The following is a 24,052-nucleotide window of genomic DNA, read 5'->3' as shown; positions in this document are numbered from 1 at the left end:
GACGTTCATTGATGTGCGAAGACCTCCCACATGGATTTGCAATATCACACGATGGTCTTTACTATACTGTAGCTGCTACTTGAACCTTCAGATTTTGTGGGATCCCAACAGTCGCATGGCGCGTTAGTTATTGTCCTTAATGCACTTCAACTGTTGCTCAGTCTGTTGTCAGTCAACAAGACGAATACACTGCGCCGGTCGGGACCGCGTTAGCAAGCAGCCAATAAAATATGAAAGTTCAAATGGCAGCTACACTATATTTTAAATTATCGTATTAAAGACTTTCCGGTATTTTAGTATAAGAAATTCAAAATTCCTAGGAGAATATCATTATTTTATCAGTAATCAAAAACAACGAAGCTTAACCGTATTATAACAGTTGAGTATCGAATTCTCCAATGCGAATTTGGTTTTCTTAACAGATAAAACCTGGAAATAAAATCCTTATGGCGACACTATGATTTTGGACCTTTTACATCTTGGTGGCCGTGCCAATAGTACTGTACGGGTTTAACCTATGGGTTCGGACAACGGAAATATTGGGATATGTAACGCCTTGGGCGGGAAACAAAGGGACTTTGCTCGCAAGATTTTCACGCCCTACCACGGCAGGAAAATCGAGATTCTTCTTCTACTTCCGTCTCATCAGATTGCGTTCTATATACGTGCAAAGTTGGTAAAAGTGGAGATCATCTCGCTTAGAAAGATTGCGAATCATACGTGGGTTCTAATCTCACAGTAAAGACTGTCATTAGGCGGTAGACAATTCAGATGGTGACTTTATAAAAAGAAAACACCATGATTTTAGTATAATTCACCAAGAAATGGCTTTATTTGATCTTCAAGTCTCATGTCTTGTGATTTATTTTAATTGCAAATATTACTGTGGATAAAAAGAAGGTTCAACAAAATAAAATATTTTCTAAATTATTTTTGGAATGTTTTAATGTTTAACAATCCTGTTTTCCCAACACCGGTTATGTTATCTAAGAGCTTTCATGAAGATGAAGTTTATTATACAATGATAATGAACTTGACCCACAGAAATAAATAAGATGTTTCAAGGTTTTTGCTAGTGCTGTCTTTGAAAATAATAACCATTTTAAATGTCTCTATGAGGCCACTTATACCTACCTACTATCAAACCCGTTTTTGTGTGATCATGAACCATGAAAAACTTTCTTCTTTTGTTTGACTTTTGAGGGCCTATCCTCATTGTGTCATATCTCTAGCGCATCATCTAGTATGAGTGTTAATTAATATATTTGTTTATGCTTGGGTCCTCTATAGCATATTGTTGGTCGCAGGTGAATGAGATAGTCATTGCATATCTTGTACCTGACTCTACTTTTTCCACATAATGCATGTTTTCAGCACCACTTGTAAAAATGCTTAACCGTCCTTTTCTTGGTTCAACAGTTTTATTAAACTTTTCATCTACAAACACAAACCTACCTCCTTGAAAATCAATGCCATAGTCACTAAAATAAAGTAAAGTTGTATAATGAAATGACTGGTATGTCACCTAAAAAAAAAAATAGTAAATTAATACTCTTACATTTTTTACTCATTTTTTCTTTAATATTTCATTACCAGACAAACTGCTAATTATTAGTTATATTTTTTGATCTTTTTTATTCTTTAGGACATATTCTATGTGCATCTCTTCAGAATAATATCTTTAATTTATGAACAGAAAAGTGCTGAAAATGAAAATGAAAAGAAAAATTTTTTTCTTTTCATTTTCATATGTAGTATATGTAGTATTCACATAGTCTATCAGTATGGTATTGTATAGTTTCTGAAGATGTTAATGCTGTTAGCCCTTAGGCTTTTACTGCTTCATTGGTATTGAGTTCACGGAGCTGAAGGGTCCGTGAACTAGAGCTCTGTCAGTAAGCAAAGACTTTATTATATACTTTCAATAGTACTCTAAAGGCCAGGCAAGTTCCCTTTACTTTTTAGGTACATTTATTAATAACATTGCTATGGTTTCTTCTAATAACGATTTATATTATTATAATAATATAATAACAGTACCCACATTGGCACACTTATGTTACTACTGTAACTTTAATTTTATAATGGAATGTGGTTATATTTTTTTACAAACACACACACACACACACACACACACATATATAACCAATTTATGCATATATAAATGATATTATTACTAATACTTTCCAAAATGATATATAACAATATTAATACATTGAAAGTGTTAGGGTCTAGCAATGGCTTCCTATTGAGCCAAAGTTTATCCTTCTAGAAAAAATACAAAATGTTTTAAATGTCCAATTATTGTTCATGTCCCTTCTTAGTTCTAAATGCCCAGTAACTAGATGGAGCACATAGCAAACTTTAAACAAGTTTATTTTAGGAACAGCTAAACTCAAATTTGAAAAGAAAAATAAGTAGGTTCTTATACATATATACTTATCTTTCTCTTTTTCTACATATGAACCAATCAATATTTATTATAGAAAGAAATAATATAATTGGCAAAAATAACTTAAATGACTTGATAATATAAAATAACTATAAAATAATATAAAATAACTTGATATGTAACTTACTTTGTCTACATGAGGGTGCCAATACTCATCATGAAGAATAACTGCATTCTTAGCAGTAAATTCAGAAAAAAATGTTGGCTGTGTTAAATATATTTTACTAGGTAATACTCCAAAGTGATTTGCTATAGCATACTTAATTTTTTCTTTAACCACCTAGAACAAATATTACACTTGTGTTAAGATTTAGGAATTATTTTTGTCATAATGTTGCTTTCCACATCCATCACCCATTATGAGAACTGTACAAAATAACTCACTTTAAAGCTATTAAAGTCCTTTTCAGAAAATAAATTTTTCATTCCCTCTTCTTTATAAATGTTAATGAAATACTGCCCCTTAGACAATGCTCCACTGTGTAAATCTAAGATTGACGCACCACCAGAAGAACCACCATATTTGAGCCCCTTTTTGGCTACTTGCAAAAGATCCAAAGATTCTTTTTCCGATATCACTTTATCGGTGACAAATCTTTTACACTCTTTAGGTAAACAACCTTCATACTTATCTAATTCTTTAATATAGTCAGAGGAACATTCCAATATTTGACCTTTTCCGGCCAAAACTTCCGATTGTTTGGCGAATGTGATTAATTTTCCATCTTTGGACGTAAAATAAACTACTATTAATAGAGAAGTTATGACTACTATTCTGGATAGAACTCTTAGTGGTAAGTTTGTGTTCGTTGATCTGAAACAATTTGACTTTTAACTGAGAATCATTACTTGAGAATAAATTCAAAAGTAATGTTTTGTACTTTTTATCCTTAACGGTGCTTAATTCAGTTTCCTTCTCATTTGTGATTTTTGGAATTCGTCTCTTTAATTCAGACATTTTTAAAGAATTTTTTTTTACTTTTACTAAATTTTGTGAATATTTTGCAAAAGCTTTTAAAATTAAGTTTATTAAAGCAAATTGAGCGCACAATGTTTTAAACCTAAAATTCTTCGCGTCGAATAAATGTTTAGGTAGTTTGAAATTATCCAAAGTAGGTATTAATTTAAAATAAACACATTGTACACGCTTAATACGATATAGACAGTACAGAATATAGTTAAGATATGAAATAGATAATATCAAGGTTTTTGTCAGAGGTTGATACTGATTCCAATTACAAAAAATCCAGTAAACTAAACCAATATTATAGATGATGAAGTGAAAAAAGGCCTAAAAGTTTAGAAGATTAGAGAATGTTTAAGTGGTTTTAATTTTTATTTAAAAAACTTTTCTAGAAGGGGCACGCAGGACATAAATCGTGTTCGTGACTACTCGCGGCAATGCGCGGAAAAAACAGATCCTTAATAATAATGTTTCAATTGTACGGTAAGGAGATCCGAGAGCTTAAAAATATATATTATGATTGGCTTAAATAATTTGTAACCCGTAAATTAATATCATTTCTTTGCATACATATTTATTATAAAATCTGTTCATTTCTTTTTGTTTTCAGTTACTTTTAATTACAGTATTGAGTGAAAGAGTACAGTTCCAGGTTGTAAAAAATTATGAACAATATTTTTATAATTACTAATAAATTACTAAAAAAATAAACATTACTAATAAAATGATACATTTAGAGAAAACTGAAAAAATAGAAACTTTTTTTGTAAATAAAAATAAAATTGATGGCAGGTAGGACTTGAAAATAAATTAACAACTCTTTGTTCTCTTTTTATTGACTGGTGCGCTATGCTGGTCATGGTAACATTAAAAAAAAAATCGCGGCCGTTGTATGTTGATTGCATTTGCTAATATCAATTTTGTGTTGAGAATATACTAAAAATTTTCCGTGTTTCTTTTCATCGATTGTAATGTCATGTTCGGCTATTAGAGGCAGTTAACCTTTTGATAATTATCTCTTGCATATTTTATCGCAATGTACTTCGAACTTGAAGACGATGCATTGGTCCAGCACGAATTATTGAACGTCGTTAGTCGAGAACTTTGTATGTATTTAAACTCTTATCACACACACTATTGTCCTTTTTTATCCTATAAAAATCACGTTGTATCACTTCATTCCAGTTGCTTTCACTTCGAGTTTTGATGGGTCGTACAGATTAAGGAGTATACCAACACACACAGAGGATGGCATTCCCATCAGGAAGATTTATGTTACAAACCTGCCACCAAAAGTATGTACAATCTACAGGATTTTGGATACATTTATTATGTTTACATAATCAGCTATTGCACGTTTCAGACGACACGGAATGAGCTTTTTGGAGTTTTTGCACAGTATGGCTTTATAAAAAGCTGCTGGATTCGAATGGGAGACAGAGCACCTAACAGGAACTTGTGCCCTGCTTATGCCTTTGTAACATTTAGTAATCCTGCAGATGCCCACAAGTAAGTTGTTCTTCAGTGATAAATTATATGAATGTTGATATTCTTAATTATATTATATATTATTAATGTATATTTATACATAGTCAACTATTTTACCATTATATTATTATAGGTAATTAATTTTAGACATTGTTTTCTACAAGTTTAGTTAATACATCTTTGCAAAAAAGAAAACCACCTTTTTATTTTTATTTTTTATTGTACATGTGCCTCATCATTTCTTTATTTAAAAAACTGATTGGACTTCATTTCAGTTCATAGTGGAAATATTTTGTGGGAATGGGTGTGGCCCACTTTTTGAAACTTGTTCATACTCATTACATTCAATATTAAAACCAAAAGGTATATCCCTCCACATATCATATATATCAGTAGTTGAGTTTACCTCTATTTTCATTTAAACAATGATCCATTTCACTAGACAGTTTATTGAAGAATTATTAGAGGATTGTTTAGTTAAATTAACACATGAAAAATTCCTGCCTAAAAATTAGTTGTTTATAAAGAGCACTGTTTAATTTTCAACTTAAACATGAAAATACAACTATTCACTGCAATAAAAGAAATTGTAAATTTAAGTATGTTATTTAGTTATATAGGATTAATATGTACCAAGTTTAGATATACAGGGAAGCATTATTTTTTTTACAATGAAACAAATATTTATTCTTTCAATAAGACTTTGCTAAGGAAGCACTTTTGGAAAGTCAAGATATTGATAATATATTTATATATAGTATTATTGACATCAATTTTCTCCTTTCACTACTAGAATAGATAGACTGGGAATGTCGATTCTATCAAGAAAAACCTGACAAGAATCACAATAGTTGTTACTCTTTAACAATCAATTTTACAAATTTTCTTGTTTGAAATCTTCTATTTTTCAATGAGTCAGCAACATGTATTAAAGATTATATGAATATGGCTAGGTAATCATTATCTTAAATATAGCTTTTATGCTTTATTGATCAATCTTACCTTAAACGTTAAATTTTTTTGGAGCTAAACGTTAATTTACCACAGGAATTTTATTATAGTAGCTGATATCCTGAGATTATTTTTCCTTCTTGTATTAAAAGAATGGTCTCAGTTTTTTTTTTATTATCTTTATTATAATTTTAGAATAGCCAGAGATGATTGTGGCTATATAGATATTTATATACTGTTAGTTATATGCGGGAGAGAAATGGTTATCAGACAATATGAGGGTAGAAGGATGTAAGAATTGACACTTACGGAGGATTGTCAGATTTGGGATGTACTCATACATTCAAGTGTGTTTGTTTAATTAAAGTTCTTAGTTTAAATGAAATGGTTTCACTGCACGCCCACATATATCTACTAAGGGAACTACTGTCTTTGAAGTTACAATTTTACCCTTCCTCACACAAGTAGATGATTTTGTTTTTTTTTTTTAATAACAAACTTATTATACAAATGGTGTATTTAAAAAAAAATATACAATTATGGTACTAATTTGAACCTGATTTGAATTGGAAACCCTCATATCTAAAAAATAAAAATTCTTTAATCTTAAAGATAAAGTTAAAATTCATTTATTTGATAGTGGAACTTTTAACAAGACGATCAACTCCTTTTTCTTAATCTATTTTATTTTTGATTCTACTCTGCTTCGCAAGGTGTAATAGTTGTGGTAAAGAAGCAACAAGAAACTCCACAACAACACATCTTGGAAACAAAAGTCTAAAAAGCTTAATCAAAAACAAAGTATTCAAGTGACTTCATCACCAGGGATTTTTGTGATTTAAATATGTGTTTTTTGTATGTTATATTTGTTTGCAAATTTGTTTTGTATATGATGAATTGTAGTTTAAAAATGTTTTGCATAATATGCCTAAAAAATGTGATTCCATTTATTAGAAATGAACTAAAGATTCTTTAGTCTAAATTTCTTACAGCCAGTTTTTCAAAGTGCCTTGTTAATTGTACTGATATCCCCTATTCATTTTGCATTTATTATGATTATTAAGATGAAAAATGTCAATATTGTGGAGTCCGATCTGAATCTAGTTAAGAAATTGGACTCTCCTGGTGTTCTCCTTTACTCAAGTGGTTACCATAAAAGATCATATGTGTGGTGAAATATTATTATATGAATGTTTTTATAGAACTCAACTTTGAATGTTTGCAGAGCTCTGCAAGCTCCTTACCATGAAAGGGCACTCAGAGGTCGTAATTTGAGAATCTCCCCAGCTGATAGCTGGCACCAACCTGCTGAAGATTCAGAGGGTCGTGTCCTTTGGAAGTCATACGGTCAACAGTCTGAAGATATGCCATCACCAAGCAACAACAATGATAAACAAGCCAATGGTATTCAGAACAAAAATTAAGTGAATATTACTAATCAAATCAAATATTATAAAATCAAGTTTTGGTTTTTAAATACATGTGGACCAATTGCTGCCTCCCTAAATACTTCAATATGGGAGTATCTTAATGAGTAAACTAAAATACATTGGTTATTGTATAGGTTTTATAGTAAGTTCTGTAGTATGTATTTTGATCTGTTATGGTGGACAACATGGAATTTATAGAACCATATCTATGATTAAAAATATATGGTATCTGGCATTTGACACATTGGGCAGGAGACTAAGACTTGGCAAAGATCTTAGGGTTAGCTCTCGAAGCGCTGTCTTCATACCCCATAGTACGAACATTAGTTAAAAGTAGTTGAAACAGATTGGTGTAAAAGCATTGAAGGTAACTTGCTGACAAATGTATTGCTCTATTGTCAGCAAGTTTTTAAACTTTAACACCCATTTCTAATCACCTGTATAAAGTGATTACTTTGAAAGATGTTACAATAATTTATTTTTTCTATTACAGTGGTACCTCGACATACGAGTTTAATTCGTTCCGCAACCTTGCTCGTATCTTGAATTACTCGTATCTCGAAGCAAATTTGCCCATACAAAACAATTGAACTACCATTAATCCGTTCCAACCTTCAAAATGTCACCCCAGTTATTTTTGTTGCGTGGTTTTGAATAATAAAAACGTATTTATAAATATCAAATATTTATTGCACAAAAACAAAAAAGAGAATTTTTTGAGAATAAATTAGATATCCTCACTGGTCTTTGCCCGTTTCGCTACATTTTTCTCGCTTTCACCTGCAGGCTGTTTAGAAAAAAACATGTCCAAGGAGGTTTGTTTCTTCCTCTCTCTCAGAATGTTCTGGAAATGAGTTAGGCAAGTGTCATTAAAAAGGTCAGATGCACGACCTGTGGCAACTTTTTCTGGGTGTTTTTTTTTCCACGAACTCTCACTTGTAGAAATAACCGCCTCCTCTGACTCCTCAAAACCAATTTCTTGCATAGCCTCAGTATGCTGCTGTGACTGTAACTCTTGTATCTCCTCAGTCGTTAGTTCCTGGGTGTGCTCCTCGATGAGCTCGTTCACGTCTCTCTCTTCCACCTCTAGACCCATGGATTTCCCCAGAGATATAATCTCCTCCTCTACTGAAACTTACGTCCATGGTTATAAAAATAAATGAAATGAAACTGTAAATGTAAACGCAACACAAAACGCGAACACAACTATACAACTTATCACAGAACGAACGAACATCACGAACCGAACTCGTATCTCGAATTTCGCTCGTAACTCAAAGCAAAAAATCACTTGCTCGTCGGCTCGTATCTCGAAATACTCGTATGTTGGGGCACTCGTATGTCGAGGTACCACTGTATAATGTGATAACTAACAACTTTGGCAGTAGACAGACTGCAGGGCCGATGGTAAAGAATAATTAATTTTAATATGTAGTTATCCAAATTTGCAAAATTTTTCTTATCCCTTTCTGAAACCAGTGTATTTGAAATGAGGTGTAACTAATGTACATAAATGTGTGGCAGCAAAAGAGCTTATACATTGACCAATATAATCATTATAATATTATTAATATTTCCAGCAAACCAATAAAACTGAATATTATACTTACAAATTACTCTTTATAGTGTGTCCAGACTAAATCTTTTATATAATGTAACTTCTGAATGTGATGTGGGTGTTGTAAATAGTAATTTGACTTACCTGTTTTCAATGTATCTAAAATCTAGCTATGAGAGTGTTATATATTCATTGTGTGACCAAACATCTTTTAACATTTTTAACTTCGGCGAGCGATTTTTTCATCAACATGCAGTTACTTTTGTGGAAAAATAATAAAGGGACACTTGTTTGTGTGTAACTCCTATTCGAAAATTTTAACGTTTTCATAATATTTGATTTCAATTTTTAAAAATAACATTCTTTGTATGTTTTGTGTGTTGCATTTCAATATTTAACTTTATGCAAAAAGATTACTGTGGTGATCAGTGTAGCATACCATTAGCATATACATAACTGTTTCCGTCGAAAACATTTACAATACAAAAGGTTAACAAACAGTGATTTAAAAGAATTATAACATTATAAGCACTTTGTATGCATTACAATGCTGTACTTATTAATGTTGTTTGTAGTTAAAAACACTTGAAGCAATAGTAGTGCACTCTCTTATAAAACAGCCTCATTGGTAATCATACCTGTTGTGCAGGATCAATTACTATTTTGTTAGATCAAGATAAACCTCGGACGAGGCAATGAATAGACAATTCCGAGACGTGGTGTTAGTGCCGAATGAATGGATCTTGTGGACAGTGCATTATACAAATTTGTCTATCATCAAAGAGCTTAGAATAAAAAACAAACTATCCACAATCTGTTTGCACTTAATACTCTATTAATTTGGCCACAAGACACGGACTAACTTTGATAACCTGGAGAAGTTAATATGTTACTGGCAATGTGGAGAGTAAAAATACCACAGAACGGTCGCCCCTTAAAACTTTCACAATATAGAACTGTCTGGAAAAAAATGGTAGCAGAAACTGTTTGGCAACAATTTAGTAATGAGGAAGCGACAAAAAAGAAGATAAATCTTAAATGGAAACTTATTCATATTATTTACTTTTATAGGTATTTCAGTACGAGAGCTGTCTGATCAAATTGAACCAGAAACTGATGGTACTGCTACAGTTGCGGTAAGTGTGGAACTTTTCTATATTTTCATATTTATTGCTATAACTATCTTTTTGGCGCTGGTATCACATAAATAATTTCAATTAGGTAAATGATCTGCCAAAAGCTGGGGAAAAGGAAGTTGAGAATACAAGAAGATATTGTTTGTTGGATATTCTCAATGCTGATTGTGTGCACCATATACTGAGATATGTGTCTCTGAGAGATCTGATTCGTTCAGAAAGAGTTAGTAAGAGATGGCGAATGATGATACAAGAATATATACACGGTAAGCTTAGAAGTCATTTATGGAAAGCACTTTTCTCAATCTAACCTTACTCTTGCACGTTAAGTATTTTTTTATTGCAAGTAATTTATCAATAAAAAAGCCACTAATATCTAGAAAAATGTTTTGACAGGTTGTATCTGATGAAATGATGAAAGTTTTCCCATTTTTCCAAATTCCGTGTTAAAAATCGCCCCCATATTTTTCTAGTATATGATTATTTATTTAGTAATTTTTGGACAGTTTAATATTCGGACTAAATAATACAATTTTAAATTTAGTCAACAGTATATTTCTTTTACATTCATACTTTTTATATACACATTGTGTATAATTAATAATTATAGGTATGCGTGTGTACAAAACCTCATGGTGGCAACATGTCCCAGTAACTTTAACTACAGCAGTGTTGAGAAGAGTGCTGCAAAAAGTTGGTCATTCTTTACTCCGACTCCACATCGATCACAACTGGTCAGCGCTTAACGACCGTACCGCCCATACCATTGGCAAGTACTGTCCACATCTTGAAGAGCTGAAGGTAAATTATTCACATATAAGACTTCATTAGAGAAAAGTTTCGTGAAGAAAACATGACGTTACAATAGTAACACATTGGAAATAATATCTATTTTCATAATTTAAAGAAAATAGTGATGTACATATAGTTGTCACCAGAAATAAAGATACGGTATTATAGTATGCTCAAATGTAATATTTTTAAATTATCTTCTAATAAATTTAAGATGTTCATTAAACTTGTTAAAAATGTTATTATAGTGTGAAAGATTTCATAAATGATTATAGAGCTTGGGAATTATTTTCTCGGTTGTATTAATGGTTTTGTAAAAGTAACCACAAATAATACTTGTCTGTTATGGGCTCTCCTCGGATCAGGACATTTTGGGGATCATGAGGATCCCCAAAATGTCCTGATCTGCTTGCCTTAAGGATCTTGCATGGATGATGCCGAATAATACAGTTCAATCTGCTGCTAGGTTCTATCAAATTGGACCCTTCTGGCATTATATCATGACTTTAAACTTTAAACAATCCTATGTGGATAGTAATGTTAGTAAATAAATATAGATTTATTAAAATATCCTGTTATGACCAAAGCCTTGCATGGCAAATTTGAAATATTTATTTAATTTCCCCCATATTACTAAAGAAACATATCCCGTTTTTTTTATTTACTTACATATTTCAAACTGTTGAATGAAGTTGTTGCCAAACTATTATAAAAAGTGATCTAGGTTTTGATTTATTCATTTGCTATTTGCAAATATTAAAGCATAAATAATTTAATTATTTATTTTAAGTTTTTACACTGTGTTTTTTTATTAATTTTATGCATGATTATTATTATAGATATAATTAATAATAATTTTGGTTGTAGGTTATGGGAATGCATACCAAAAATTGGAACCCATTGGTTTATGGATGTAAAAATTTGCGAAGATTGATCTTTGTTTCATGTAATAAGGTAATGTTCAATAAGGAATTTAATAAAATTATGTAATAAACAACAATAGCTGAGAAATGTCATAATTTAAACAATAAAAACAGTCCTTATATTTACATAAAAATTATAATTTGATGTAAAACTCACTTTTTTGGAAGTTTTACATTATAAACTTACACTTACTAAATTTCTTGGGTCGGGGATTAACCGAAACAAACCATGCCATATACATACATGTAGAATTTTGTCGTGTTCCAAAGGTTTGTTAATAGAAAAAAAATAGCATAAAATTTATCAATAAATAAGGGTTGAACTATCTTTATAGGATATTCAATTTATTAACATCAGAACTTCTGTCACTTATTCTTAAAATTATAAATGTAGAAAAAAGAATTTTGTGCTTCTGTAATGTTCCTTCTCTTAGTATGATTAAAAAAATTATTTGTCTTCTGTATTCGACCTACGAAAAATTCATACTGAAATGCCTTCATTTACAAATATATGATGAAATGAGAAATATGTGACATATAGAAATTTTCTTGAATTTCTGCCCTATCACTCTGATATATTCTAATTTATTTTATTTCGTCTTGATCTTGATTTATGGGACACTGTTTTTGATTGTTATTAACATGTACTCTATTCTATTTTGCAGCTTACAGATGCCTCGCTTATACATTTAATTAAAAGTGATTGCCCTCTGGAGTACTTGGCTATTGCAAATAACACCCATGTCACTGGACTATTCCTTACTGGCTCTTGTATACGCAAGTTAACTGCTTTGTCGTTTTACAACTGCTATAGTCTCCAAGGGGCTGTATTGAATGCAGCTATAGAATCGATGTCGAATATTACCACACTCAAATTGGATGTGTGTCCCATCACAATGTGGAAAATAATTCCTTTAATATTGAAAAAAGTGCCAAAGTTGGAAGAACTGTCCTTGAGTGAATACACTTCAATAGATCAATACATGAAGCCATATGAAGATGAACATTTCTGTGAAGCTCTAGCAAATTTAAAACTGTTGAAGATACTAAATCTGAGTAGAAATATCTATATAACTAATTCTGTTCTGAAGCAAGTTGCTCGTTCATGTCCTAATCTCCAGTCTCTTAATGTCTCAAGTTGCAACTCAAGGAAAGGATTTCTTGATATAGGTAACAATTTATTGATTTTTTATTTAATGAAATGAATGTAGAATATGAAACAAATATTTAATGTGTCTTGTCTCTGCGGGCTGGTTTCCGCAACCACGCGGCACTACGCTCATTTTGCTTCGCGATTAGCCTTACTCAAGTCAACACAAATCCTCGAGAAATCCCAGCAAACCCTTGATGGCGCCGGTAATCTGGGGGAGGCGCCTAGATGATTTGAGATGGGTAGCCCTGTAGGTTGCCACCCTTTGTACACCGAAGTAGTAAGTGGGCAGCAGTCTCGACCTCTGCCAGGCATACCATGTAGAGCAAAACTTAAAGTAAAAACACACGTTAATTATTAATTGATTTTAAATTAAAACTACTCAAAATAGAATTTTGGTTCTGTTATGTAAAATTTACGTAACATTAAATAAACTATAAATAAAATAACATAAGCAATAAGTCAATATTTTAGTGAAAAGGATGAACCTGATGCTTTAATAATAAATTATCAACATTTCACGTCAATTTTGTAAGGGTTAATCTTAAATCTCCTCGGCTAATGATGTCCAACCTGTTTCTTTTTTTCGTTAGGAGATTGGTACAGCGCTGAATCCCCTTTCCACTAGGTATGACGTTGGAAAGGAAATTAAAAATTTCCTCGCTATATTCCATAATGCGAGATAAGTAACGGGTATGTTATTTTGCAGCCAGAATTGCTTATATCCGTTTTTAAACTGAACCGTAAGTTCTTCGTTTGTACTTAGTTCAGTCAGTTCCTATTGTATTGACATTCGTTTCTTCTATGTCACCATATGAATTATCCACGGTGGTATTACCATAGTCAAAATATCCTCAAACCTAGATTCAAAATCTGAATAGAGGGCATTTAAATGTTGAACGTAAGTTGAAACGTCTTCCTGGCAGCTTGTCTGTGACAAATTGGGGAACTGAGAAAATTCGCCCTGTCCAATATTTTGCTTCATTAGTTTAACTCTGGCAAGAAACGCTGATAAGACGGACTTTGTTTTAATCAAATTTAAAGTGTCGCCTTGTAATTACAAATTAACCATATTAAATTTTGTAAACAAATCTGTTAAAAAGCCGATGTCTGTTTTTCTCTTCATTAAATTTTATTTTAAAATTTTATCTTTAGTATCCAGAAATTCTAAAATAGTCTCAAAAAGTGCAAAAAATCTTGTCAAACATAAGCCTTTCGACAGCCAGCGTACTACAGTGTGAAGGAGTAATTGATGAAAGTGTTCGTCATTTTCTTCACACAACAAATAACCGCGTATTCAACGCGTTGCTTCGGATTCGGTTTACTGCATCAATGACTAAATGAAGTGATTCATGCAATCTAACACTCAAATTTATAGCAACTAAATGTTGTCGATGGATGACGCAATGTAAAACCCCTGACACATTTTGTTTTAAATAGCTTATAAATCCACGATGACGTCCAACCATGGCAGGTACTCCATATGTAGCTACCGATATTTGATAAAGGAATTGCTTTTTCAATGAAGTAAACCTTCAAAACATGAAATATTGATTCACCTTTAGTGCCGGTTATCAAAGTTCTTGCGAAGAGCAGTTCTTCGTAGATTTCTTGATTCATAATAAAACGAACATATGCCAATAATAATGCTGCATTATTAGGTAAAGTCGACTCGTCCAGTTGTACAGAGAAATGGGTCGTTTGCAAATAATTATATAAAAAGCTTTCAATATCAGAACTCATTTCATCAATACGTCTTTCAACAGTATTGTTGCTTTTGCCAGGGAATTCTTTTAATGATATCAGATGCAGGTTTGTGTAAAACAGTTTTTAAAACCTCTTCAACGGCTGGCAAAATTAACTTCTCTCCGATAGTATGCCGGATTTTGCTATAAGTAACGAAATATTGTAAGACGCCCGCAAACCATATTCGTTTCTTTGTGACGTCGAAGCGAACATTCTGTCTAGTGTAGGTCTCTTCTGTAGTTTATCTTTGTGTGTTTGAAAGTATTTTAAATCTTTCTCTGTTTTATCATGGTGGCATCTTCTCAGATAATCTTGCAGTTTAGATGGTTTCATAGCGTCATTGCCCAAAACTTTGTTGCATAAAAGGCACAGGCAATTGTTTGTCCGGCAATGTTGGAATGAAGCCAAATTTCAAATAATCTACACTGTACTGTCTACATTTCTTTTTAAATTCGGACATGGCATCAGTCATCTGTGGGCAAAATTAAATTATTTAAATAAGACAGAAAATCCAGCAGCTGTATATTAAAAATATTTTTTGATTTTTCCGAAAAAATTCCATAATTAATAATAAACATCTTGCAACAATTAGCTCGAATTACGGAGATTGCACTGTAATTATAATACCGATTGCTAAAACTTTCAAAAAGAAACTATTGAGGAGTACTCGTGTAATTTTGCATGATTGAATATTAAACTACTAATAACTACAGTCATGATTGGCGTAATTTATCTATCTTTGCTAACTACGAGTACAAAACTAAAATTTAATAAAAAATAATGTACTTACTTTTCTCCAGCACTCTCAAACAAAATAACACTGACTCACTATAATTTGTGTGATATACTATCCGTTTGTATTTTTTAAAATATTTTCTTAGCACTTTCATTTTCAAGATTCAGGAAACGAATAAACGTATTTGTCTCACATTCGTATTTATAGAGTGACGAATTGAACAAGTCAGTGCAAGGTAGCGAAGCTCGGAGACTGCGACTCTCAGGTTTTTACAAGTTCAAAATGTATTGCGGCCACAAAGCGAATACAAACATCCTACAACTTACATTGATTAGTAGTGGGATAAGAAGCTCCGGGACTTAAATGACCACGCTGGAGCCTCTCTGGGCCAGCTCATTTGCAGCATCGTTACCTATGACCTTTTATCCACTGTAGTGTTTTATTATACCATTAACAGTGTTACTCCTAAGTGCTAGTAACACCGCCCAACTGTTTGAGAGAATTCGATTGAAGGAACCTCTTACTTTCCTAGCAGCCAGGGTGGCGGCCGTATTTTTGATAACACGCATTCACTTTGGAACACTGTGCCGTGATTACCTAGTGGCATAGCTATGCTGATGTTCAATTCTTCCAAAAATGTCCCCGAGCTGAAAGCATTGGCAGTTTTGGAGCCGTCTATGAAAATCCTGACTTCCTTTAGATTCAGACTTTCAAATCGGTCGAGGCGATGGATCCACGTCTTCGTCAGCCATGTATGCCTACGCCATCAACACCTCTAGACTGCCCGTTGGCAATTGTTATTGTACTTTTATTGCACACACATCACTAGAACAAAATTCTGTGAGTGATTGCGCATTTAAATTGTTTGTGGTAACAATACATGTTCGCAGAGTATTGTTATGAGTGAATACATATGTCTTACCTCCTGTGGTTAGGAGACCTTGGATACGTCCCTTGTTGCCGAGATTAGTTTAAGGAGTCCGTGATCGTAGCATCCGATGAAATTGGCGCATAGTGCGCCAATTTCATCGTATGCTTATTCTTTCGAATAGGTTTTGAAAAGCCCCTTCGAAATTTATTTATACATGATATTACTGGTCTCATTTTTCTTCATAAACCACTTCCAGGTTCAGAAAGTTAATTCTATCAAGAAGAATTTGACAACAAACTGTGTGTGTCTTAAAAACAATTTTTTCATGTAACAAATCTTCTATTTGTGACATGGTGTGTTGATGTGTGAATTAAATTACAATTAGTAATGTTGTTTGTTTTAAAAACAGCGAAATATGAAGGCATTAGAATATTAGTCTCAGCACTAAGGAAGATTGTTTTGTGTTACAGGCAATTTTCGTTGCAAAGGGGTTTCCGATGACGGTATAGCTGCTGTGTGCCGATCTTGTTTGGAGCTCAAACATCTGGACGTGTCTTACCTTGCATTGCTCACAGACAACGGTTTAGCTTATGCTGCGCGTGCGATCAACTTAACTACACTGATAGCCAGAGGCAACCCTGCACTCTCTGTGCAGCCATTTGCCCTTTGCCTTGCCGCATGCCACGAATTGAAGGTAAATTACTACATTGAATGTTTATTTTTACTGAAATATTACAACTAATCAAGCAGTAGAAAGATTTTTTTGGGTTACTTGGAATTGAAATGCTAAATATATTTCAAGTGACAACAAAGGCAAGATGGCTTCTCTCCCAATAAGTTTATGGTGTCTGCTTAAATTGACTGTATTCTAATCTGGCGAAATAGTAATGTCATGATTTTATTAAATGTAAAGAGGTCGGCCGCTGGTGCCTACGCCGTGCAGTCTATCTGCTGACATGATTATGGAAGAGGTCAAGACCAAGTGTCGCTCCGATCTACCACTTCAAACCTGGCGTCCCCGGCCAATGATAATATCTGTATATTCTTATATTTGCAGCTAGCTGATGTAAGAAAGAGTAACTTGGGCCACTTTCATTTTATAAAAATTCTTATAGCAATAATAAAATGACACTCACGAAAATCATCGCAGGCCACGCGAAGCGGGCAGGGAACAGCACATTCTTTATGTAATTTTTCATCTAAACTCAAAATTAAACCCTGTATCACTTGTTCTGTGGCATCTAACAGTTATTTACATAAATGTTTAACCTTTTGTGATAAAGGACACAATAGTATTTTTTTTCTAAATTCAAGGCATTGCTGTTGGTGAATATTGATATTGTTTTTTTGGATATAATTTAAATATTGATTTACTGAGTATTATCTTATTGCTGCTGTGTATTTTAGACATGTGTAACAAAAAAATAATGTCTTTTTTTGCTTTTTTTGTAGGAGATTGATGTGTGCGGATGCGACAGTGTATCAGAAGAGATAATAGTGGAAGCTTTGAAAGCTTTGGGTACCCATCCTAGAATGCTTGTGCTCAGACTTGCAGGTACCCCAGCAGGACAAGTAGATGTAAGCAGCAGTTTATACAGTTAATATAGCATTATTTCAACTGTACTTTCAAATTTAATATGCTATTTTGGATATAACTGTCATTATGACTAACAAACCATGGTTTACACAGGAGTCAATGATATTGAAGTCAATGTAGGATAAATCGAAACCCATTCCAAAAACATGGGGACATAGGATAAATGAGACGAAATAACAAAAGAAGCCAGAGAATGAACAAATGCACATTGTTATAATGGATTGTGAGATTAGTAGTGGATTTTGAACTTTGGGGTGTTGTATTTTCCAAGCAGAGAGTAACAGTATTATTTTATTTTGTACATGAAAGTAACTAGGAGCAAGTTTATTACCTCAAAACTCATTAATACACACTTGGTGCAAGCCTGCCGTCGGCAGGCAAGTGAGGTAAATAACTGCTCTCTGCATATGCACAGCCTGACTGACAAAACATCCTCTGGAGAACAATAATGATCAAATATAATAATATATGTATAATAATATAATATAGTAATATAATATAATAATGATCAAAGTTTCTTTACATGAGGCATCATCTGTCTGAATTAGCTGTAATCGGTTTCGATAACTAAAGTGTTGTGCAATTGTTCATAGCTGAAGATAATGCCTACAAGTTTCACCAACTTATTTAGAGTAGTTAAACTAGTAATAATGCTATGGCGATTATCCTAACGGTATGCCTAATCTTTGAGTGAAAATTTTAAGTCACATAATGGTGTGAATATGTATGGCCTCCTTAGTTGAAATAAAAGTTTGGACAATTTGTGTACAAAAATATTTCCTCTGCAGCAGGCTAGGTGGCACCCGCTACTGACGGTAAACGTGGACGATGACCGCAGCAACCCGCACTTACGTCCTGACTTCGTAGATCGCATATTTGACAACAGTTCTGAAGATTCATTTGATGATATCTATGAACAAGATGATATAGATGACTTCCTGGCTGAAGGTAAGGCTTGAAAGGAAAAGCTTTTATTTTCTATACAATTTTGGTAATTATATTCTTAAATTATAACCTTTCTTTATGATAACTGTGTATATAAAATTAACATACTAATTACACATTTTGCAATTGGTGTGGTATTTGAAAAATGCAATAAGCTGAAGGTTCCTAATGGGGACTTTGCTGGCTCCTAGTTGCTTTCACGAAGTATAAAGAATGAAAAACATTTTGTTATATTATATCTCTAATATGTTTGTTTATCATTTTCATCGTCATTGTTATTTCAGCCATATGATGTCCACTGCTGAACATGGCTTTACACTTACTATCTCATAGATTTCCAATAAGACTAGTTGAAAACGAGCTTGGAATCAACACCTTCCGAAGACTTTAACAAGGTTATCTGTCGGCTGTAAAATCCGTGTCCTGTAAAAAAAAAACTTAAAAAAGTTTTTTCGTTTTGTCTTTGTATAAAATTTACAAAACCAGGAATTTTCTATGAAAGATGAGGAATCTATGGAAGCAGCTTTCTTAAAGGCTAGTAAAAGGTTAAATGATTAACTGTATATTATATATATAAGCTGTAACCACTTCGGTACTGTTTTCGTCGGACACAATATCTTACAGCTGAGCGTCAACTTTGACTTTAGTCGATGGTCGTAATATGAAAGCGCACAGCCGAGCGTCGATTTTAACCTATCTCTACAATTACATTTTTTTTATATTTACTTTAGGTGAATTTAATGCGTCGTATCAGGATTATATCATGTGTATATTTATTCAACAGTAGTGCTGTTGTCTCAGCGCGAACGGCACTCTTCTTATCTGAGGAAAAAAATTTTTTTTACCAGATTTCGAGGAAAGCTCCATAGTTATTGGTCGGCAGTTTTGGTAATTAAATTACCAAAACATGCACAATTACTTGCAACTGTGGGTACAAATAGGTGTGCTGAGCATTGCAACATTACGAAAAGATACTGCCGCCGTCTAATCAATTTTTCATTTATTAAAATAAAACTCAACATATTCAAAGACCGAAATAAGAAAAAACGCTGTCTTAATAACATTAGAAGTTATATAGGTTTGTAATGTAAAACACCCTCATCAAATGTGTTAAAGAGCATGACGGGTTTGGTGCGGCTGCGGGAAGCAGCGCACGGCAGGTAAGAGCCGGCTGTGCGCATTCCCCTATGGCTGTCGACTATAGTCGACACTCGTATCGAAGTGGTTAGTAGGAATTAGGAACGTAAATGAAATTTCTTAATTAACATTTTTTAAATGATTTCATATGCTTCCACATCAGGGGAAATGTCAGGTGGGTATCTAAACTGTAAGTTCATAAAAAAATTCACGTCATAATGATGTTTGTACATAGAATAATTAAATAAAAAACATTGAGCATACATATGCCCTGGTGATAGATATTAAGACCAAAATTTTTGTGTGAAATATCTCTAGATGCTCCATAAAATAGATATGCAATGCAAACATTGCAAAAATAACATGATTTATTTTCATTATATTTATTTATATTTAATTGGTTTAACATTAGAAACAAGCAGAGAATTTTTGGAAAATCATCATAGGCATTCACTCATAAAAATAAATTAGACTTAATAAAATTAGATTGATTATAGGTGTAAAGGCTTTACATATTTCTTTTGAAATTATTGCATTAATTTAGTTTTCAGTGTTTCGAGTGACAGCAAATGAGCTATATATTCACCCCGTTAAAGCTTTTATAACTGTGACCTATCAACCTGTGTAATAATGTATGTTCATCATATTAATCTGGTTGATGTTGAAACAAGTAGCTTGCCTTTATTGTGTAAGTTGAGGCTCTGATACCACAATCATATTTTGATGTCTGTTTAACAGATGATGACTTCGAAGATGACGAATTCCTGGATAACTATGAAGATATACTGCGTCTGGGTGTTCATCCACCAGACATCATGATGTTGTGAGATTACCCACGCCGGTTACAGAACCGGGAACATAATTGATACTGCTATGTCATATTGTAATAGTTCTTTAAAATCTACGTAATTTATTCATACATAGCCCTAATTAGTGAGACACACCATCAGGTTTTGTTAACTTTGTTGTTAGAAGGTCTATTATTTATTGTACTATGGTCTTCTTGTCTAGTTTTTATTTTATTTTTGTGGTTGTAAATTTTGTGCTAATAACTAAAACAACAAATTGAAGTGGTTTATGATTGTTTAAATGTTAGTCATATTGAAAATATAGTAGAAACCCAGGTGTTTATAATTGTTTTGTTGTAGGATGGTTGTTGTATTATCTGTGATGGAGTGTTTATCATAACACAAAATGTTTATAATTGGTTTATAGTCACTACTGTTTACTTTACATATAAAAATACATCACCTGTGTATTGTATTTATTTATAAGCTAAGATTATAAAATAATGTGATATGATTAAATTATTCCTGTAACATTTAAATTCTTCTAAATGGTGTATTTTCTATGATAACACATTTTGAATTATTGTGACAATATTTATTCAATTGTTATAAGGCACAACTCACCTGTATGACGCCTAATGAGCTGTGTATATGCTGTTCCCTAAGTGGATTGCTTAGCATGTCTCAATGTATTGAATGTATTAAAAAGGCTAATCTACCGGTATTCATGCCTTTCTATGGTGTAAATAGTGGGCTGGACCAATGTGTCAGTTTGTTTGGCAAATTCTGAAGCTTTACTGCATGGAAAATTTATAATTCACTTGTTATTATTATGGAGACAGTTCCTGGTGGTATGTTCAACAATTCTCCTTTGTATTAGAAGTTTATTTTGATCTTTATTTTCCGTAATGTTATCACTTGGGCCTAGTGGTATTGTGTTTATTTTTTTATTATGTTATGCATTGTAATCGACATGTTTATATATAAACTTTATTAGAAAATAATTTTGCTTTAATGACATGTTTAATTAAATCATTGACTTAATATATTTTTCTTAATAATTTTTTAATAATGTGAAGATTTAAGTTGTTCGAGCGCCAATGTATGGAAACAACTCATTTTTTTTTTCACTAACCAATTTCTTTGGTTGAAAAACAAATTTTGTTTATATTATTTAAAGTTCACGCGGTATTTTTGAAATTAAAACATTATATAAAAGTATTATTTTTTTTTTGCCGGGCAAAAAAGTGTCGAACACAGTGATGTGTAATAATTTATCATTTTACTATAGGTATCGACGTCTTATTGGAAGGAATGTTTTTGTTACTATTCAATATCATTACTGAATAGAATTCAATGTTATAAGTGTTTATAGAAGGTTATTCTGTATATTTTCAGGGTTCACCTAGTGTTTTGTGTTTTTGGATTCATGTATTAGGATAACCTACTTGCATGAAATGATTTGTGAAATATTCTTAGTTTTTATATATTTAATTATTGTAACATCATTAGTGAGAAACAAAATATAAACACTCCTAAATAAAAGAATTTTCATTACTGCGGAAAATTTTCTAATTATTTATATTATAAAATAACAACCTTTCTCTACTTAATAATTGTATATTATTCAGTATCACAACCATTAACTCCCCATATAACAGTACTCTCTATTTTATTCCTTATATCAAATACTTTATAAATACTGTTACAAAAGTTGTCATTTATTGGCATTTACAAAACCGCTGTACCTCGTGTTAGAAAGCGTAGATACCTAACGCGCGGTGGCGATTGGACTGCGGTGTATATTAATGAATATAATAATAATAAAATCGAATAAATGAGTTTTTCATTAAAATACGTAACACAAATAAAACCATAAATAAAGAATCCAATAGCATTGTTTGTAAAGCATTTTAAAAATTCAGTCATTTGGCTCTTCTAATTTACACTGGTAGGTAGTATGATTTGCTGCGGATTTTTTTAGTTTATTAGCTCGCGGAGTTTGGATTCGCGAGCCCTGAGTGCGATAAAGCTGTTAAAGCCAAAACGGTTAACAGCGCGCATCAACATTCGAATATAGCCAGCTGAGGAATTGTCTGCTATGATTGGAAATTTGTAATGCAGTTGGTTTTATTGAATAAGAATGTGTGTTAGGCCAAAATCCATGGAAATAAAACTAAAGAGCATTATGTATTATAGCAAAAGCAAATAAGAAATCACTACTAATTATGAGCAGTGGTAGCCCAACAGTAGAAGACTGAGACTTGCAAATGTAGGTTGTGCATTAATTATATAAGGATTGGCACTGCTCACAAACAACTTTCCAGAGGATGGGCAGCAGCATCCTCTTCTGTAACTTAATAACCTGCCTGCCATTTATCTGATTAAGGTATATCCTCTCATAGGTATGTCTGTGAAAGACCCTTGCCTTGCAGTGAGAGGCCGAAACATCAACTAATTATAAGACAACATCACCATTATCATTTCAACCATAGGAGGACATCCACTGCTGGAAATAAGAAAAATTTTAAATAGACAATAAGAAAAAATGTGATAAAATGTAACTCAAAATGTGATATAAAATGTGATAAAAATGTAAACGAAGAGAAATAAAGATAAAATGTAACATGTAATGAGGGAGGAATGAAAGGTCACAAGGTAAAAGGGAAAGATAGCAGAAATGTGGCATGAAAGAATAGATTAAAAGAATATGTGAAGAACGAAAGGAGAGAATGGAAATAATGAATAACTATGTGAAAAAATAAATTGCCCGTAAAGTCCCTGTTCCACCAAAGATGGGGGTACGAGAGGCCCCAATTAGCGGGAGCTATATAAAAAAAAAATCCACTGCTGGATGTATGTTTTTCCCATTTCCAACAATATTAATCTGAATTTTTCATTCAGCGCTTTCTGACCACTACATAACATAGGTCTCCCCCAAAGATGACTGATCTTGTGGATAATACAAATATGAATCAAATACAAAAGCTTTAAAGACACATCCGCTTTTTTAACTGAGCTTTAGTGATACACGTGACAGACATTTGCAGAATTGAGCAAAAGGAAGATTAGAGATTGTACAAGCCACAGAGACCTAGCCTCTGAAAATAGTTTTTAATGCACTTCTTAAAGTTGCACTCTGTTTTTATCAATAAGTAAATCCCAAGTTAGCATATGGAACACAGGGAATGGTGTTAAGATCAATTTTAGGTGCCATTCTATAAACACAAACACTTTTTTGCATCATCAATAGGATGACCAATCTGTGTACAATGTCTAATAAGATGTTTTTTATTTGTTTCCTTATGCTTTATCATTACAAAGTAGTATAGAATTATATCAGATATAATGAAACATAGTATTTAGGTTTTGATTTATGTTGGTGAAC

General features: G+C 32.5%; 2 protein-coding genes across 3 annotated transcripts; one reads left to right on the top strand and one right to left on the bottom strand.

Moving 5' to 3' along the window:
* Positions 1 to 813: 813 nt before the first annotated feature.
* LOC137923265 (2-oxoglutarate and iron-dependent oxygenase domain-containing protein 3-like) lies at positions 814 to 3,621 on the bottom strand. Its single transcript, XM_068766461.1, has 4 exons — positions 3,334 to 3,621; positions 2,837 to 3,266; positions 2,580 to 2,732; positions 814 to 1,525 (listed from the first exon to the last, which is right to left on the bottom strand). The coding sequence occupies exons 1-4, from the start codon at positions 3,408 to 3,410 to the stop codon at positions 1,253 to 1,255; spliced, it is 933 nt and encodes a 310-aa protein (XP_068622562.1). The 5' UTR covers positions 3,411 to 3,621; the 3' UTR covers positions 814 to 1,252.
* A 682-nt stretch (positions 3,622 to 4,303) lies between these two features.
* LOC137923335 (F-box/LRR-repeat protein 7-like) lies at positions 4,304 to 22,228 on the top strand. 2 transcript variants are annotated; one of them, XM_068766561.1, is made up of 13 exons: positions 4,304 to 4,522; positions 4,602 to 4,711; positions 4,780 to 4,925; positions 7,081 to 7,259; positions 9,915 to 9,979; positions 10,065 to 10,245; positions 10,590 to 10,780; positions 11,639 to 11,725; positions 12,360 to 12,864; positions 16,668 to 16,891; positions 17,650 to 17,775; positions 18,586 to 18,742; positions 20,615 to 22,228. In XM_068766561.1, exons 1-13 carry the CDS (start codon positions 4,453 to 4,455, stop codon positions 20,701 to 20,703), a joined length of 2,130 nt encoding a protein of 709 aa, XP_068622662.1. In that variant the 5' UTR covers positions 4,304 to 4,452; the 3' UTR covers positions 20,704 to 22,228. The 2 variants fall into 2 exon arrangements, with proteins under 2 accessions (XP_068622662.1, XP_068622661.1); XM_068766560.1 differs by having other exon boundaries at positions 18,583 to 18,742; positions 20,615 to 22,226.
* Positions 22,229 to 24,052: the final 1,824 nt, after the last annotated feature.

Source organism: Battus philenor, unplaced genomic scaffold (assembly GCF_028537555.1).
Source record: "Battus philenor isolate CCGP_79_NKW_IND1 unplaced genomic scaffold, ilBatPhil1.0.hap1 SCAF_21, whole genome shotgun sequence".
Classification (NCBI taxonomy): domain Eukaryota; kingdom Metazoa; phylum Arthropoda; class Insecta; order Lepidoptera; family Papilionidae; genus Battus; species Battus philenor.
The sequence above is the reverse complement of the archived record's forward strand: the minus strand, read 5'-3'. Positions and strand labels throughout refer to the sequence as shown.

Coding starts and splice junctions, on each gene's coding strand:
- LOC137923265 (XM_068766461.1), bottom strand. CDS start 3,410: ATGTCTGAATTAAAGAGACGAATTCCAAAAATCACAAATGAGAAGGAA. Junction 2,733..2,836: donor AGGACTTTAATAGCTTTAAA/GTGAGTTATTTT, acceptor TATTTGTTCTAG/GTGGTTAAAGAAAAAATTAA. Junction 1,526..2,579: donor GGCACCCTCATGTAGACAAA/GTAAGTTACATA, acceptor TTTTTTTTTTAG/GTGACATACCAGTCATTTCA.
- LOC137923335 (XM_068766560.1), top strand. CDS start 4,453: ATGTACTTCGAACTTGAAGACGATGCATTGGTCCAGCACGAATTATTG. Junction 9,980..10,064: donor ATGGTACTGCTACAGTTGCG/GTAAGTGTGGAA, acceptor AATTTCAATTAG/GTAAATGATCTGCCAAAAGC. Junction 12,865..16,667: donor GAAAGGATTTCTTGATATAG/GTAACAATTTAT, acceptor TTTGTGTTACAG/GCAATTTTCGTTGCAAAGGG.